General features: G+C 36.7%; 1 protein-coding gene across 1 annotated transcript; it reads right to left on the bottom strand.

Moving 5' to 3' along the window:
- Positions 1 to 1,766: 1,766 nt before the first annotated feature.
- Positions 1,767 to 10,340, bottom strand: LOC118815418 (cytochrome P450 2J2-like). The gene is made up of 9 exons (XM_036581526.1): positions 10,090 to 10,340; positions 9,157 to 9,319; positions 7,471 to 7,620; positions 5,946 to 6,103; positions 4,514 to 4,690; positions 4,024 to 4,165; positions 3,659 to 3,846; positions 3,432 to 3,573; positions 1,767 to 3,347 (listed from the first exon to the last, which is right to left on the bottom strand). Exons 1-9 carry the CDS (start codon positions 10,267 to 10,269, stop codon positions 3,172 to 3,174), a joined length of 1,476 nt encoding a protein of 491 aa, XP_036437419.1. The 5' UTR covers positions 10,270 to 10,340; the 3' UTR covers positions 1,767 to 3,171.
- Positions 10,341 to 14,289: the final 3,949 nt, after the last annotated feature.

Genomic DNA, 14,289 nt, shown 5'->3' with positions numbered 1-14,289 from the left:
ATATAGTCACATATAAAAGGCATATGCATTCAGTTGGAAGGCCCCAGTCAAATGACATGCTTTGTTGATTTCCTACATGAAAAATAAGTGAACACGTCCTCTACAGAGAACAAACTTTCATACGGCATTTTTATGCAAATTTTAGCTAACAGTTCTTGCTTATTTGCTTAGTTTAAAATACAAAAAAAAAAAATTAAATAGAAAATATACATGTTTTTCACAGGCCACATTTTTTGTTTTATTTTTTTTTCCAATCCGGATATATATAGTCATATGCAAACTTTTTGGCACCCTTAGTAAAAGTACTAGCTTTGCTGATTTTTCGAAGGAAAAATAAATAAAACAAAATGTTAAATAAAAAAGTTTTTCAATCCATATCATACATCTTTATGTGTTACCATCACACAAACAGGCTCAAAAAGAAGGTCCGACTTAATGTTTAGGTACCAAATGCAAAATCAACATTACACTGATGAAGATATGATCACAATCGTACATCATTCACTCACATCATCGAAAGACAGTGTGCTCTTCGAATACTCTTTCAACACACTCTCAAGAGTCAGGTTCAACTGCTTGTGGAGGTCCAAAGCACAAGCAACATTAAAAAATATTCTTCAGCACATTGCTTGCCATTACATATTTCCACCAGAGAGGTCTCCAAATCCCCAAATCCTACAGTGTTGCGTTAAATTTGTTCTCTGTAGAGGATTTGTTGTTTATCTTATTTTCACTTTATAAAAACAAGTAATTTGACCAGGAGTGTTCAAACTTTATGGCAACTACAAATGCAAATCTTATCTTGAATGAATGAATGAATGAATGAATAAATAAGTAAACATATAAAACTACAGTGATAGCTGTGATGGTGCGGTAAACCTGGTGGTTTCCCTGCTGAGATGGAGCAATAGAAATCTGTACTTTGGTCTGATGAGTTGAAATTTGAGATTATTGGTTTCACCTGCCATGTCTTTGTGAGATGCAGAAAAGGTGAGCAAATGGTTTCTACATGTGTGGTTCCCACCATGATGGTGTGGGATGCATTGCTGGTGACACTGTTGGTGATTAATTCAAAATTCAAGGCACACTTAACCAGCATTGCTACCGCAGTATTCTGCAGTGACATGCCATCCCATCTGGTTTCCGCTTAGTCGGACCATCATGTGTTTTTCAACGGGACAGTGACCCCAAACACATCTCCAGGTTATGTAAGGGCTATTTTACCAAGCAGGAGAGTGATGGGGTGCTGCATCATGTGACCTGTCCTCCATAATCACCCGGCCTAAACCCAATGGAGATGTTTTGGGCTGGGTTGGACCGCAGAGTGAAGGTAAAGCAGCCAACAAGTGCTCTGCACCTCTGGGAACTCCTTCTAGACGGTTGGAAAACCATTCCAGTTGAGAACCTCATGAAGCTGAATAAGAAAATGTCAAGAGTGTGCAAAGCTGTCATCGAAGCACAAGAATCTTTGAAGAATCTAAAGGATAAAATACATGATAGTTTGTTTAACACTAGTTTAACACTTTTTTGTTTACTACATAATTCCATATGCATTCCCTCATAGTTTTGATGTCTTCAATATTAATCTTGAATGAGAAGATAAATGAGAAGGTGTATATATACAACCCCATTTCCAAAAAAGTTGGGACACTGTGCAAAATGTAAATAAAAACAAAATGCAACGATGTGCAAATCATTTAAACCCTATATTTAATTGAAAATAGTACAAAGACAACATTTTCAAATGTTGAAATTGAGAAATTCTATTGTTTTTTTAAACATATTTATTTACCCATTTTGAATTTGATTCAAGTACTATTTTATATATACATCTTTTAATGCTTATGCACATGTTATGAAGTCCCACACATGCAAATATATAAAGGTAGCTTTCAAAAAAAGTATTATCAAAATGTTACAACATGCTGCAATAAAAATACAAATGCAGAAATCAAGTTCCTTGAACCCGATATTATTTTGTAGAATAAAAACCAAACTTAATCGACAACATCCTTGGGTTATTTAGGCAATATTCACAACATCCAACATTTTTACAGTTCAAAACATACAATTAGAAGAACAATTAAAAATGACTCAAGATTACATTTCAAAGATAAAGAATTTCAGCTCAGTTCAGTCGTTCTGTAAGCTTTAAAGATGTCATTTAAAACCTGTTGAGGTAAATTATACAAACTCAAGTGGGACAGTATTTAAATTTTGCAAGGTTGAATGAAATGAACAGCAATTTTTACTTAAAAGGTTTTCAAAGCTTAAAAACATTTCTGAAATAAACTTTTGTGCAAACCTTAACTTTATCCCTTTTGTCAGCATATCTTGATGTTTACCCTTGCTGAATACCTGTCTAGTTTGTATAGTTCATGCAGCATTCTCTGAAAAATTCTCCACTTATATTATACACTACATGGGCAAAAGTATTGGTACACCCCTCCTGGTTACTGAGTTCAGCATGTGTGTAAAGCATGCCGCCTCTGGAGTGGAAACCTATTCTGTGGAGTAACAAATCATGCTTCACTATCTGGCAATCTGATGGACAAGTTTGGGGTTGGCGAATGCCAGGAGAACATTACCTGCCTGACTGCATTGTGCCAACTGTAAAGTTTGGTGGAGGAGGGATAATGCTGTGGGGTTGTTTTTCAGGGGTTGGTCTAGGCCCCTTAGTTCTAGTGAAGGGAAATCTTAATGCTTCTGCATACCAAAACATTTTGTATACAATTCCAACTTTGTGGGAACAGCTTGGGCAAGGCCCTTTTCTGTCCCAGCATGACTGAGCCCCAGTGCACAAAGTAAGGTCCCATAAAGGCATGGCTGGGTGAGTTTGGTGTGAAAGAACTTGACTAACCCTCACAGAGCCCTGGCCTCAACCCCATCAAACACCTTCGAGGTGAACTAGAACGGAGATGGCGAGCCAGGTGTCTGACCTCACAAATGCTCTTCTGGATGAATGGGCAAAATTTCCTACAGATACACTCCATAATCTTGTAGAAAGCTTCCAGAAGAGTGGAAGCTGTTATAGCTGCAAAGGGGGACCAACGCCATATAAATGCCTAGGGATTTAGAATGGGATATCATAAAAGCTCCTGTAGGTGTAATGTGTAGGTGTCCCAATACTTTTGTCCATATTGTGTATCTCATGTCTTTGTCTATGGGAACTCAGCGTGGAATCACACACATGCGATATGGGCTGGGGACGTACATGAAACCCATCAGACCCTCCAGGCTCAGCTTCTCTCCCGGGCCTGGGTAGAATGTAAAGCGTTGTAGCAGAGAGGTGAAGACCAAGAAGAGCTCTATACGTGCCAGCGGTTCCCCTACACACACCCTCCTACCTGTAGAACAGTAGAAACAAAAGGAGATGCTGTATTTGTTCTCTAAAATGTCATTACTGTTTTTTTATTATACATTTGTTTCACCTGCTGAAAAGGGCAGAAAGGCATCTCTCTTGCGGAATTGGCCTTGTTCATCAAGGAAGTGTCCTGGGTTAAAGGTGTCTGGGGTTTCCCACTTGGTCTTGTCGTTAAGCACAGATGACAGGTTTGTAGTCACTGCAGTGCCCTGTGAGTGAGTGAAGGGCAGGAATCAGCACTGATGCATTTGTGGATATATTGTTTGAGTTTTTTTTTACTACTTAATGTCAAACCTTTGGTATGAAGTACCCTCCCAGTGTTGCATCTTTAGAGGCTCTTTTAGGGAAACCCAAAGGAGTAGTGTTGCCTGCTCTTTGTATCTCATGGATGACCGCTTCAGTGTAGGGCATGTTGGGTCTGTCAGCCATGCTGGGTTGACGTGACTGCCCAATCACTCTGTCTATCTCTTCTTGTACCTTCTCTGTGTGAACAGGAACAAGATAAGTTTAATGGTATAGCATCAGTTAGTGCTGAACATAAATTCAATGTAAATGTAAATAATAATGTAAGAATGTGGTTAATATGTAATAACAAACAAATAGTCCTGTAATCTAAACTGAAACATGTTTACCATAGTTTATACTCTGTATGTACTCACTCTGTATCTCTGGGTATTTCATCATGAAGAGAAGACCCCACCGAATTGTTGCGGCCGCGGTTTCTGTTCCTGCCTCAAGCATGTCCAGTGTAGCCACTACTAATGTCTCAATGTTAAAGCCAGCTTCAGGGTCACTGCTTTTCTACCAGATTCAAAGAGAGAAGTGTTACATATTGTGTATGAATATGGGGATTTTAAACACTACTGTCGTAACAAAACAGTGTATCTCCAGAATGATAACTTTGGAAAGGAGAAAGAAAACATAAATTTCTTTTTCAGAAAACTTTACCTTTAATGTAACTCAATGTAACCAGACTTTTTTCCAAGTCCATTTTTGTTAGTCCATTCATCATGAAATTTACAAACAAACATTTTCAAATTTTGTCAAAAACTAAAAAAATGACAAAAATGGAGTCACAAGGTTTTGCTCCGACAGCAGCGATATATAAAAAAATGTGGATTTTGCTAATATGAACCATCTTAAACAGACCTTTTCCATTTCTATTAGATAAGCGTCTATGAAGTCCCGCGGGTTTGACGGATCAAAGTCCTCCTTGTGCTTTTTAATTTCATCTCTTAAGAAATCTATAATTTTGCCATAGTTGGCAAAAATCTTCTTGTGGGGGCCAGGAACAAAGTTAAAGAGACGTGGAAAGGCGTTGTACAGCTAGAGAGGAAAGCAGAGAGAGGGACATGACAAGATGAAGAAGTGATGAATCTCGGTGATGATGACTTACACACATGAATTAAACACACTGATTGTCAGTACCAAATGCCAGTAGGACATTATTCTAGGACATTGTATTATTCTTTTTTAATCATTATTATTTCACAAAACCTCTCAGTTGTAATAGTTAAATATTGATAAATTGTCTTGCACTTTAAAAATACAATTTTGGTTTTCATATATAAAACAATTAATATTCAATAAATATTTTAAAGGAATATTTTGGAAAAACAGCATTTTGAAGAGTGTTAAATGTTACTCCAAGTCACATAACCCAGGAGTTCATCATATGTGATGTTTCTACCCTTATGACAGTGTAACCTGTTTAGTAACCACAGCAGTAGGCAACCAGTGGATAATTTCAATTACACTGTAATACATTTGCCAATATGTTGTATGATAAAGCAGTATAATTAATTGTTTATTCTGTATTTTTTCACTTTAGTTAAAAAGCAGGAAGAATACTGTTGCATGAATAGCAATGGTCATTATCACATTTGTGCTTCTCTTGCCTTTTTGAAGTAATTTCTCAAAGAAATGCATAGATTTAACAAATTCAGGGACTCTGCTTTTTAAAAAGTATTATTATGGACACAGCAGTGCTGCTGGAGTTAAAACACCTCAGTGTGACTGCTGGACTGAGAATAGTCCACTAACAGACCAGAGGATGACTAACACAAACGGTGCACCAACAGATGAGCTACTGTCTCCTGTTTGGCACATACAAGGTGGACCAACAAGGTAGGAGTGGGCAGTTAGTGAACCTGGTGTTTAAAACTCCAGTAGCACTGCTGTGTCTGATCCACTTGTACCAGCGCAACACATCACCACCATGTAGGTATCATTGCAGTGCCGAGAATGACCCACCACCCAAATAATACCTACTCTGTGGTGGTCCTGTGGGGGTTCTGACCATGGAAGAACAGAGTGTATGCAGAGAAACAGATGGACTACAGTCTGTAATTGTAGAACTACAAAGTGCACCTATATAGTAAGTGGAGCTGATAAAATGGACAATGAGTGTAGAAACAAGGAGGTGTACATAATTAAGAGGCTGATTGGTGCATATGTACATACTGTTTTCTTTCCTTTGGGTTCTACACTGTAACAAGAACACTCTAATGTAAAGATGTACCGTTTCAAACTATGAACAAAAATGCGCTCTAAGAACTAAGAACACACTGTACCTACTGACCTGAGCCCGAACAGAACCTGCCAATACGAGGGCTTCAGAGTCCAAACACAAGACAGTAAGGAAACGCTCATCATGATATTCAAAGCGGCGTCCAAACACTGCAGCAGAGATGATGTTTGCGATGGCATTGTTCACGTAAAACTGAGGGTTAAAAGGACCTGTATGGGGAAAAGTCATATAATACTGTGGATATAAAAAGTCTACATACTCTTATTGCACTTTTTTGTAATGTAAAGCCAGAAATTAGGGTGAATCATGTAAAACATTAAACGCTTTGAGTTTGAGCCAAGTCATATTCTATGGTTTCAGGTGTTTTATTGAGTTTTTCAAAAGCTTTAGTTTGACCTTTTTGTGAAAAATATCTTTAAAAATATATAAAATATATTTTATCTGTTAGTACCTGCCAGTAATTCAGGCAGCTGTAGGCCTATATAATATGTATATAATATGTAAATAAAAAAAGTTTTGTTGTTGGAACATCAGTTTAATTAGTTTAATTATAAAATTATAAAAACGTAAATAACATGATTTGATCTAAAAAGAGTCTTTGAGTGGTAAACATGAGGAGGTTCACCACTCTGTGAAAGACTGCATGAATAATGTTTCTCATTGTACAATAACAAAAAACTTGGGAATTTTATCTCTGAAACTCTGTATGCAATGCCAAAAAACAATACTGGATGGTCATGATATTAGGCCTTCAGGCAGCACTGTATTAAAAGCAGACATGATTCTGTATTGGAAATAACTTCATGTGGCCCAAAAACACTTAATTGTCTGTGAATACAGTTTGTTGCTTTATCCATAAATGCAAGTTAAAACTCTACCATGCAAAGAAGAAATCATATGTATATAGGATCTAGAAATGCTTCCACCTTCTCTGGGCCTAAGCTCATTTACCCTTGTGTGGTGTTGGGGTCTGTGGGACCTATTTTCAGTGTTTACCAAAAGAAAAATGATGCGATTCATTATTATTTCAACCTTAGATTCCTTGGCTTTTGCTCATTTTCTGTGAACAACATATAAAATAACACATTTTCAGTGCCTTCACTCTGTTCACCCCCCACACACATTTATATTACACATGTGGTGTTGGGGTGAACCCACAGAGAATAAAAGTGTGGAGGTGCTGTGTCCTTCACTCTGTTCTCCTCCTACATGGCCTGCTGTTAGTGTGTATGTGTCTGTGTGTGTATTTGTGTGTAGGGGTGGTCAACACGGACAGGCTGCTGACTGGCTACAGCTTCTAAAGAGAACCCTAAGCTGGCCACTTGTGATATTTTAAACATCTGACATTTTTACTTAAATTGTTATGGCTGTATTAATTAACAATAATGCAGTGGGTCCACCAGACCACAGAGTAACAAAAACATAAATATCACACAAGGGTTAAGATGAACTGAGGTGATTTATTTTGACTATTCTGCAATTCTGCTTGTACAGCCTGTAAGAAAGCTCTGACCTCTTATCATGAGCACTGAAAAGAACAGCAACATGTCTCATACATCTTTAACTGACCACTTGCCTTTTTCCTCTTTGAAAGCTTCACACAGAAAGACGCTCTCTTGCTGGATACTCAGCTCAAAATTCTTCTTTGCCTCACCGAAGTTACGCAGGTATATGTTGGTAAACTTTCTCTGCATCTTCCACAGGTACCCATTACTGAGGACAACACCTGCAGAACATTTCAAAGTGTCAGTGCATCCTCAGATGAGGTGTGAGAGAAATTAGACGAAATGCATGTGAAAAGTGAGATCCCACAGTATAAGGCATTAATCATTAGTGTGTCGATAAAACATAAAAAATCTAAACTAATAGGACGTCAACAGATTGTCTAAAATATCAATCACCAAAGTAAGTAGCAGGTAGAGGTGGGTAGAGTAATCTACACCCACACTAAAGTACACATGCCTCATAAAACACAGCTCATCATTTACTGTGACGATGAGAGCGAGTAGTGTGGTGGAAACACATTTGCTCACTCACAAACAATGATTACCTGTGTGGTTTGGCCTTTGTGTGATGTGAAGCATGACGGCTCTATAATCACATTTAAATAAGGCAGTATCGATTTAGAACACAACACAGTCCCACAAAAAGTAACCTGAACCGCTCTGGAGGTAAGAAGCTGATGTATGTTAAATTATTAATTTTCTAACATTTTCAAACATGTTTGGTCACCAATGCAACAAATCACACATACACACACTGAGCTGATTAAACAATACATTTAAAAGGTTTGAAAACACATTTTTATCTTTTTAGACAGAGGATCATAGTAAACCTTCTAACTGCTGTTGTAGGAGGACACACAGAGACAAAAGCTTCAGCAGGATTTTAGAAGATTTCACTGGGCCTGTACTTAAAACTGCCCTTTCTTCCTGCATCAGATTCAATGTTTGGTGAATCCCCTCCCATGTGTAAGTTAAGTAAGTTAAGTTTATAATCCTAATAAGTGAAAAGTGTTGTGAAATGTTGAGATTCTAACTATATGTTTGAATTTATTTTATTGCAAACAGTTTTAGCTTTGAATCCTATTTTTTTCAATTTACTATGGATTTTACTATGGATTTTTTCATTTGCAGGGGTGGATGAAGTGCAATACTCCGGTACTTGGGGTAAAATAAAAAATACTACGTAAAAGTGCAAATCTGTTTTCTATTGATATTTATACATGAGTAAACCATGTGGAAAGTAACTGTAGTAAACAGTTAAACCAGGCTGTTTTTTTTTCCTTCAGCTACTTTTTATTTGAATAATTTTGCCCCTTACACTGAAGTGGACATGCAAGCAAGCACAGAAATAGTTTGTGCGTTAATGCTTAACCAATGTCAAGTAAAAGAAGATAATGCAGTGCAGTTCAGTAAAGTTGTGCTTGTAGTATACTGCCGTCTCTGATTTGGCCACAAATAATTCCATTAATATCTGAAAGTGGTGGCCGCCTAGCTTAGCCCTTTGCCTGTTAGAAATGACCCACTTCGCCTGATGAACGAGAGCTGAGACTTTTTTCTTCGCTTTTACCATGTTTTTTCCAGAGACATGAAGTCTCTGACATAGTAAAGTACATTTAAGTACATTTACAAAGAAGTTCTTATATATTTCCTTGTACTTACACTCAACTAGTATTTTATCAAGAGTGCATCTACTTTTACTCAAGTACAGAACTATTGTACTTTATCCACCCCTGATCATATGTTATGCCTTTACGTACCAAGTCCTTTGAAGAATGGATGAAACAGGGGGATGATAGGACGGTCAGCAAAGCTGTCCAGCTGAGTGATGAGGGCCTCCTTCACCATTTTATACCCAGAGATAAACACCATTTTCTCACTGCCCCATCTCAGGCTGAAAACCTCCCCATACTCCTCAGCGAGCTGAAATCACGAAGAAATTCTCATTAAATAAAAATATCCACAAAAATGACAATATTTTGTTGTACAGAAGTCGAGGGAAGTGAATACAGCGAAAAAAACATTCTAAAAAACATTTTCTAAGTGAAATAAGTGAACACATCCTCTATAGAGAATAAACTGAAATAAAATTTGAGAGCACATTTTTATTTTTTTGCTCAGTTTAACATATAAAACGCAGGAACAGGCCACATTTTGTGTTTTATTTTATTTTATCAATATCCCTCAGCAAATAAACAGTAATTTGGTATTAAATGTGCAGAAGTGTGTTTTCTGTAGAGCATATTTTAACTTATTTTCTCTTAAAAAATCAAAAAAACATTGTTGATTAAAACATTGATTTTCTTTCACATTAAAAGCTCACATTCCTACACATGAATTGCATAATGTAAGTACTGCAAAATTTGATTCTACTTCCTGAATTAGCATATTTGAGGAAGTTTCAGCCTTTTGTATGTGCTGACTTAGAAAACCAGCTGTTCCTTTTAATGTCTAGCAGATTGGATACAAATAGTAATAACAAAAGTAATATTAAACAAACAAATAACCTCAAAATGACCTTTTTTAAAAAGACATTTTCTTCTCTTGTTAATATGGAAGTTTTTAATGCAGTAAATGCTGCAAATTATTCTTTAACTATTATAAAACTAATATGAAAGGTATGTAGTTATGGGGTTGCAGAATGAAAGTGTGGATCATCTGATACATTTTTAGAGTTTAAAGGTTTAACCTACTTTGTCTATAGTTCTGAAGTCAAGCCCAGTGAAGATATTTCCCACAAACGGCAGAGGACGAGGTCCTGGCGGGAAATTAGATGGATTTTTATTCCTGATGATGTCGACAAGCAGCAGGAAAAGAAAAATTCCTATCAACCAGCTCATAAAATCAAGGGAAAATAAGTACTGTAAAAACATGGCTGGAGTTTGGTGAAAGTCCTGTCTGTGAGTGTGTAGAGTGTGTGGTGTGTTTGTTTCCAGGTGAATGTTACATTCAGTTGGGCTGGGCAGAGTGAAGAGATTATGCAAATCTCTCTGGATTCCCAGAAAAAAGGAACAGTTTTTCCTTTACCTAACTTACTGTTTATAAGTCAAACTATCACAGTAGATAAGAAACATTAACGTGTTGCCTACTGCACTGTGGACTGGAAAGGTCTGGGTTTGAATATTACATTCAGAGTGCAATTATATATTACTGACTTTGCATGTTTAGTAATACTGTGTATACTTCAGTGATACAAATGGCTCCTTTTATTTCAACTCTTTCAATTTAACCCTTTAACTACAGGTATATTATTTAGTCATTAATCTTATAGTTATTCAGCAATGACTATCAATTACTCAGTAACTACTATGACACTGCTATGTAGGTTACATGGTTACAAGTGTGCAAAATTGAAGTGCTAGGGCAGATATGAAGCTAAATCAGTATTATTATTTCATTATTTTATTATTAATATTGAATTTTTAGTATCATAATTCAGCATAGGGTCACTGATGCTTCTCAGCTGATTTTTGCCAAATATGAAAAAGTCATCTACCAAAGTAAAACCTCCACAACATCTGTTTCAAATTTATGTCCAATTACCTTTAAAGAACACCCATGTAAATTAATCAGCTAATGCTAAAATAAGAGCAGTAGTAGACATGATGAACTAGGAAACACACTCACTACATTATTATTAGAAATAGCTTACACTTGCACTCACTGCTCAAATTAAGACAGTGGTGCAGTCTAGTCTGAAGTAGTACGTAGTGAGTATACAGTTTCTAGCTGACCTAATTACAGTAAGCATACTTGCCTAGCTGACACATAACAACTTAACTAACTAGAACTAAATAGGTAACTATATAAACACCTGTAACCCAAGCATGTTTATATATTTTATATTCACTTATTTTCTATTACTGTTCATTGTATGGAAAATTTACTTACAACATATGAGGCTAGTTAAATAGCTACTGGCACGTTGTTAGAAAAAAAACATTGTGCCCGTAATTTACAGGTACATGTTTTATTCATCAAGGTACGAACAATTTAGATCTACCCTCAAATGTACAAAAATGACCTTAAGATCCAACAGCGAACCTTAAATACATTTTGAAGGCACTACAGTCACATAGTGACTCCATAGTGTTTCCTATAATAATAAACTGTCTTTCATAACATTTTAAAATGGAAAAATAAAATAAAAATGCTTAATTTGAGTCAGTGCAACTTAAGAAATATAACTGCAAGCAAGCATGGTACAATTTTATGCCTGTGGCATTTATACAACACTTTAAAGCTGTATTGTTTTTGTTTTTTTTTGGAAAAAACTCTTTGAATAAACTGTCTTTATGTCCTGATAACTATCACTGATATGAATGCTCTGAAAAAAGTGACTGTCCTGGATTCTTTACTCTATTCTTTATTCTTTACTATAATTTTAAATACACAAGGTTAAAGTTCTGGAGTGGAGTCTGTTGGAAGGGTAAGTGCTGTTACTAAATCGAGATGTTCTACATAAGGTGCTTGGAAACCTTTTGCTTGAAGGAAGCAGTTTAAAAAGGTACTGTGCTGGGTGTGTTCATTTTCATTCTTCTAGCATATGTAGAGGCAACAGATGGAAGTTTGCAATGATTTTGGAGGCAGTACGCACCACTTTCTCAAGCCTCTTTCTTATATGCCATTGTACTACCAAACCAGACACATACAGAGAAAATCAACACACTTTATACACTTTCTCTATAAAAGCATATCCTACTGTCTCTATTCACACCAAATTTCTCAAGTTGTCTTATAATACATTGCTCTCCGTGTGTGTATATATGCACACAGTTCAACAGCAAGCCAAACTCCACTCAAATACATGGCAGTCAGGATACAGCCTCCAAGCTCCAGTGCTTCATTGAGCTGCACTGAGCTGCACTGAGTGAATTATAGAGAGGAATTTATGCCAAGTTGAAAAGCAAATCACTACAGTGGATGCAAGTGAAATGCAATGAACATTTGCCCTTACCTTTCCAAAGTGACATGAAAAATGCATTCAAAAATGAAAAACAAAACCTCTATTATATTGTTTTCACGTCACTTGACCACTTTACTGAAAAACAATGCATGAGGAAATGAAACACTGAATATGTGTCAGAATTAAAGACAATCCACTTTAAAATGTAATTAAGGCATGGCTACATTGCTTTCATTGTTTTCCACCATGCAGTAAATCAAACAGATTTGCCTCATTGAAATGCAGTCATAACAGTGAAAACATTGAAATGCAATGCACACATGACATTACTTTTCCATAGGGGACATGCGGTTTATGTGCCAGAATATAAAGGTAAATCTCTATTACACTTTACAATGTATTTGCTTCATTGAAATGCAACGCACACAAGATTGCGATTAAATAGCTACTTGCAGAAAATGATCCAAAATGAAAAGTAAAAAAGTGTATTACATTAATTTCATGTTAAGTACTGCACACTAAAATCCAAATTGTCATGTTTCAATACATTTTAAAGCAGATTTTATTAATTTCTAATAAGTCAAACTGCCAGGCAGAAAATCTCCCGGTACTCCTGATGGGCAGTCCAAGCCTGGAGGGACACCCTTCGCAGTGGATCCCAGGGTGGCTGCCCACCCTGCCCTTGCCCCACTGGTTGCGACACGCAGAACAATTTGAACCTATCAGTGTGACCCACTGAGCACCACTGCCCAACCCAAAATATTAGTGATGCATCATATTAGTTTTGGCCATTCACACAGAACTGTGTGTTGCTGTATGCTAAAGATCACTCAGTATGGAAGCACTGAGTTTTCTCTGTTTGTCACTTTTACTTTATGGAATCTAAAGCGCTGTTAAACTTTAATCTGTTTTAAATCTGTAACTAAATTCCCTCACATTTCCTCATAGAGAGATGGTTACAGCTAAATGCTAAACCTGGACAGTAGCTTACACTAGCTTAAAGTGGCTTGAAGAACTAGAACATTGACCAAGAAATATCATATGTTTTAATATTTAAATCTATTAAAATAGTATAGCATGGTAAACTTTATATGTTAACCCCCTCCTCTCCATTCCTCACTATTAAACAACATGTGAAATCAAGACTCATCAGACATCTGTGTGGGAGCTCCACTTAAGTATGGTGCTTGACAGCCCTAATCAGACAGGTGCAGCTCTCTTCCTCCTCCTGGTGACCAGTGGTGGCCAAGCGGGAGGCCAGGATGTTACATATACACACACACACACAATACAAAAAAAGGCTTCACTTACTTTCAAAACTATGGCATACACAACTAAACCAACACTGCATTCAGAGAGAAACATCTCACAATTCAATGTGGTGCTGTTTTGGTGTCTATAACAAGATGAAACTCATTTTATACCAGATTACAAATAATAAAATAGCTACAAATGAGCAGCGACAATCTCCTACACAACCTACACAAACACAACCAACACTGCGGCACCTTCACTGTAAAGCATGCCACAGTTCACCACAGACACAACTTTTACCCAGAGAAGACATCAAAACTAAGTTAAAATCAGACAGCTGACATGTACAAAGTGAAATGTACAAAGTTAAAGATGTACAAACATAAAATACTTATTGAAGCCAAAAACACAGGTTACTGCCACAGCAGGCACACACAAATGAAGACGACATGAAAGTTATATTGAACAGCTGATTTGACCACTCAGCAATCTTAAAAACCTGAAACTTATTGTAAGCAAAAGCATATAGTCACTGCAGGCATGAAATACATTTATGGTCTATTTAAGTCTTACCTGTAAAGACTCCATGCACTGAAGTAGCGTTAGATGTCTGCTTTGACACTTTCTCAAAGCCCATGGCAGCTTCTTTCATAAAAGAGCCCTGTAAGTACCAAATTCGCAGAAAACCGATGATGATGATGTTTTCTACCTTTGTTTTTGGCTTTGAAAGGGG

Source organism: Colossoma macropomum, unplaced genomic scaffold (assembly GCF_904425465.1).
Source record: "Colossoma macropomum unplaced genomic scaffold, Colossoma_macropomum, whole genome shotgun sequence".
Taxonomy (NCBI): Eukaryota; Metazoa; Chordata; class Actinopteri; order Characiformes; family Serrasalmidae; genus Colossoma; species Colossoma macropomum.
This window is presented reverse-complemented; position numbering and strand designations above follow the sequence as displayed.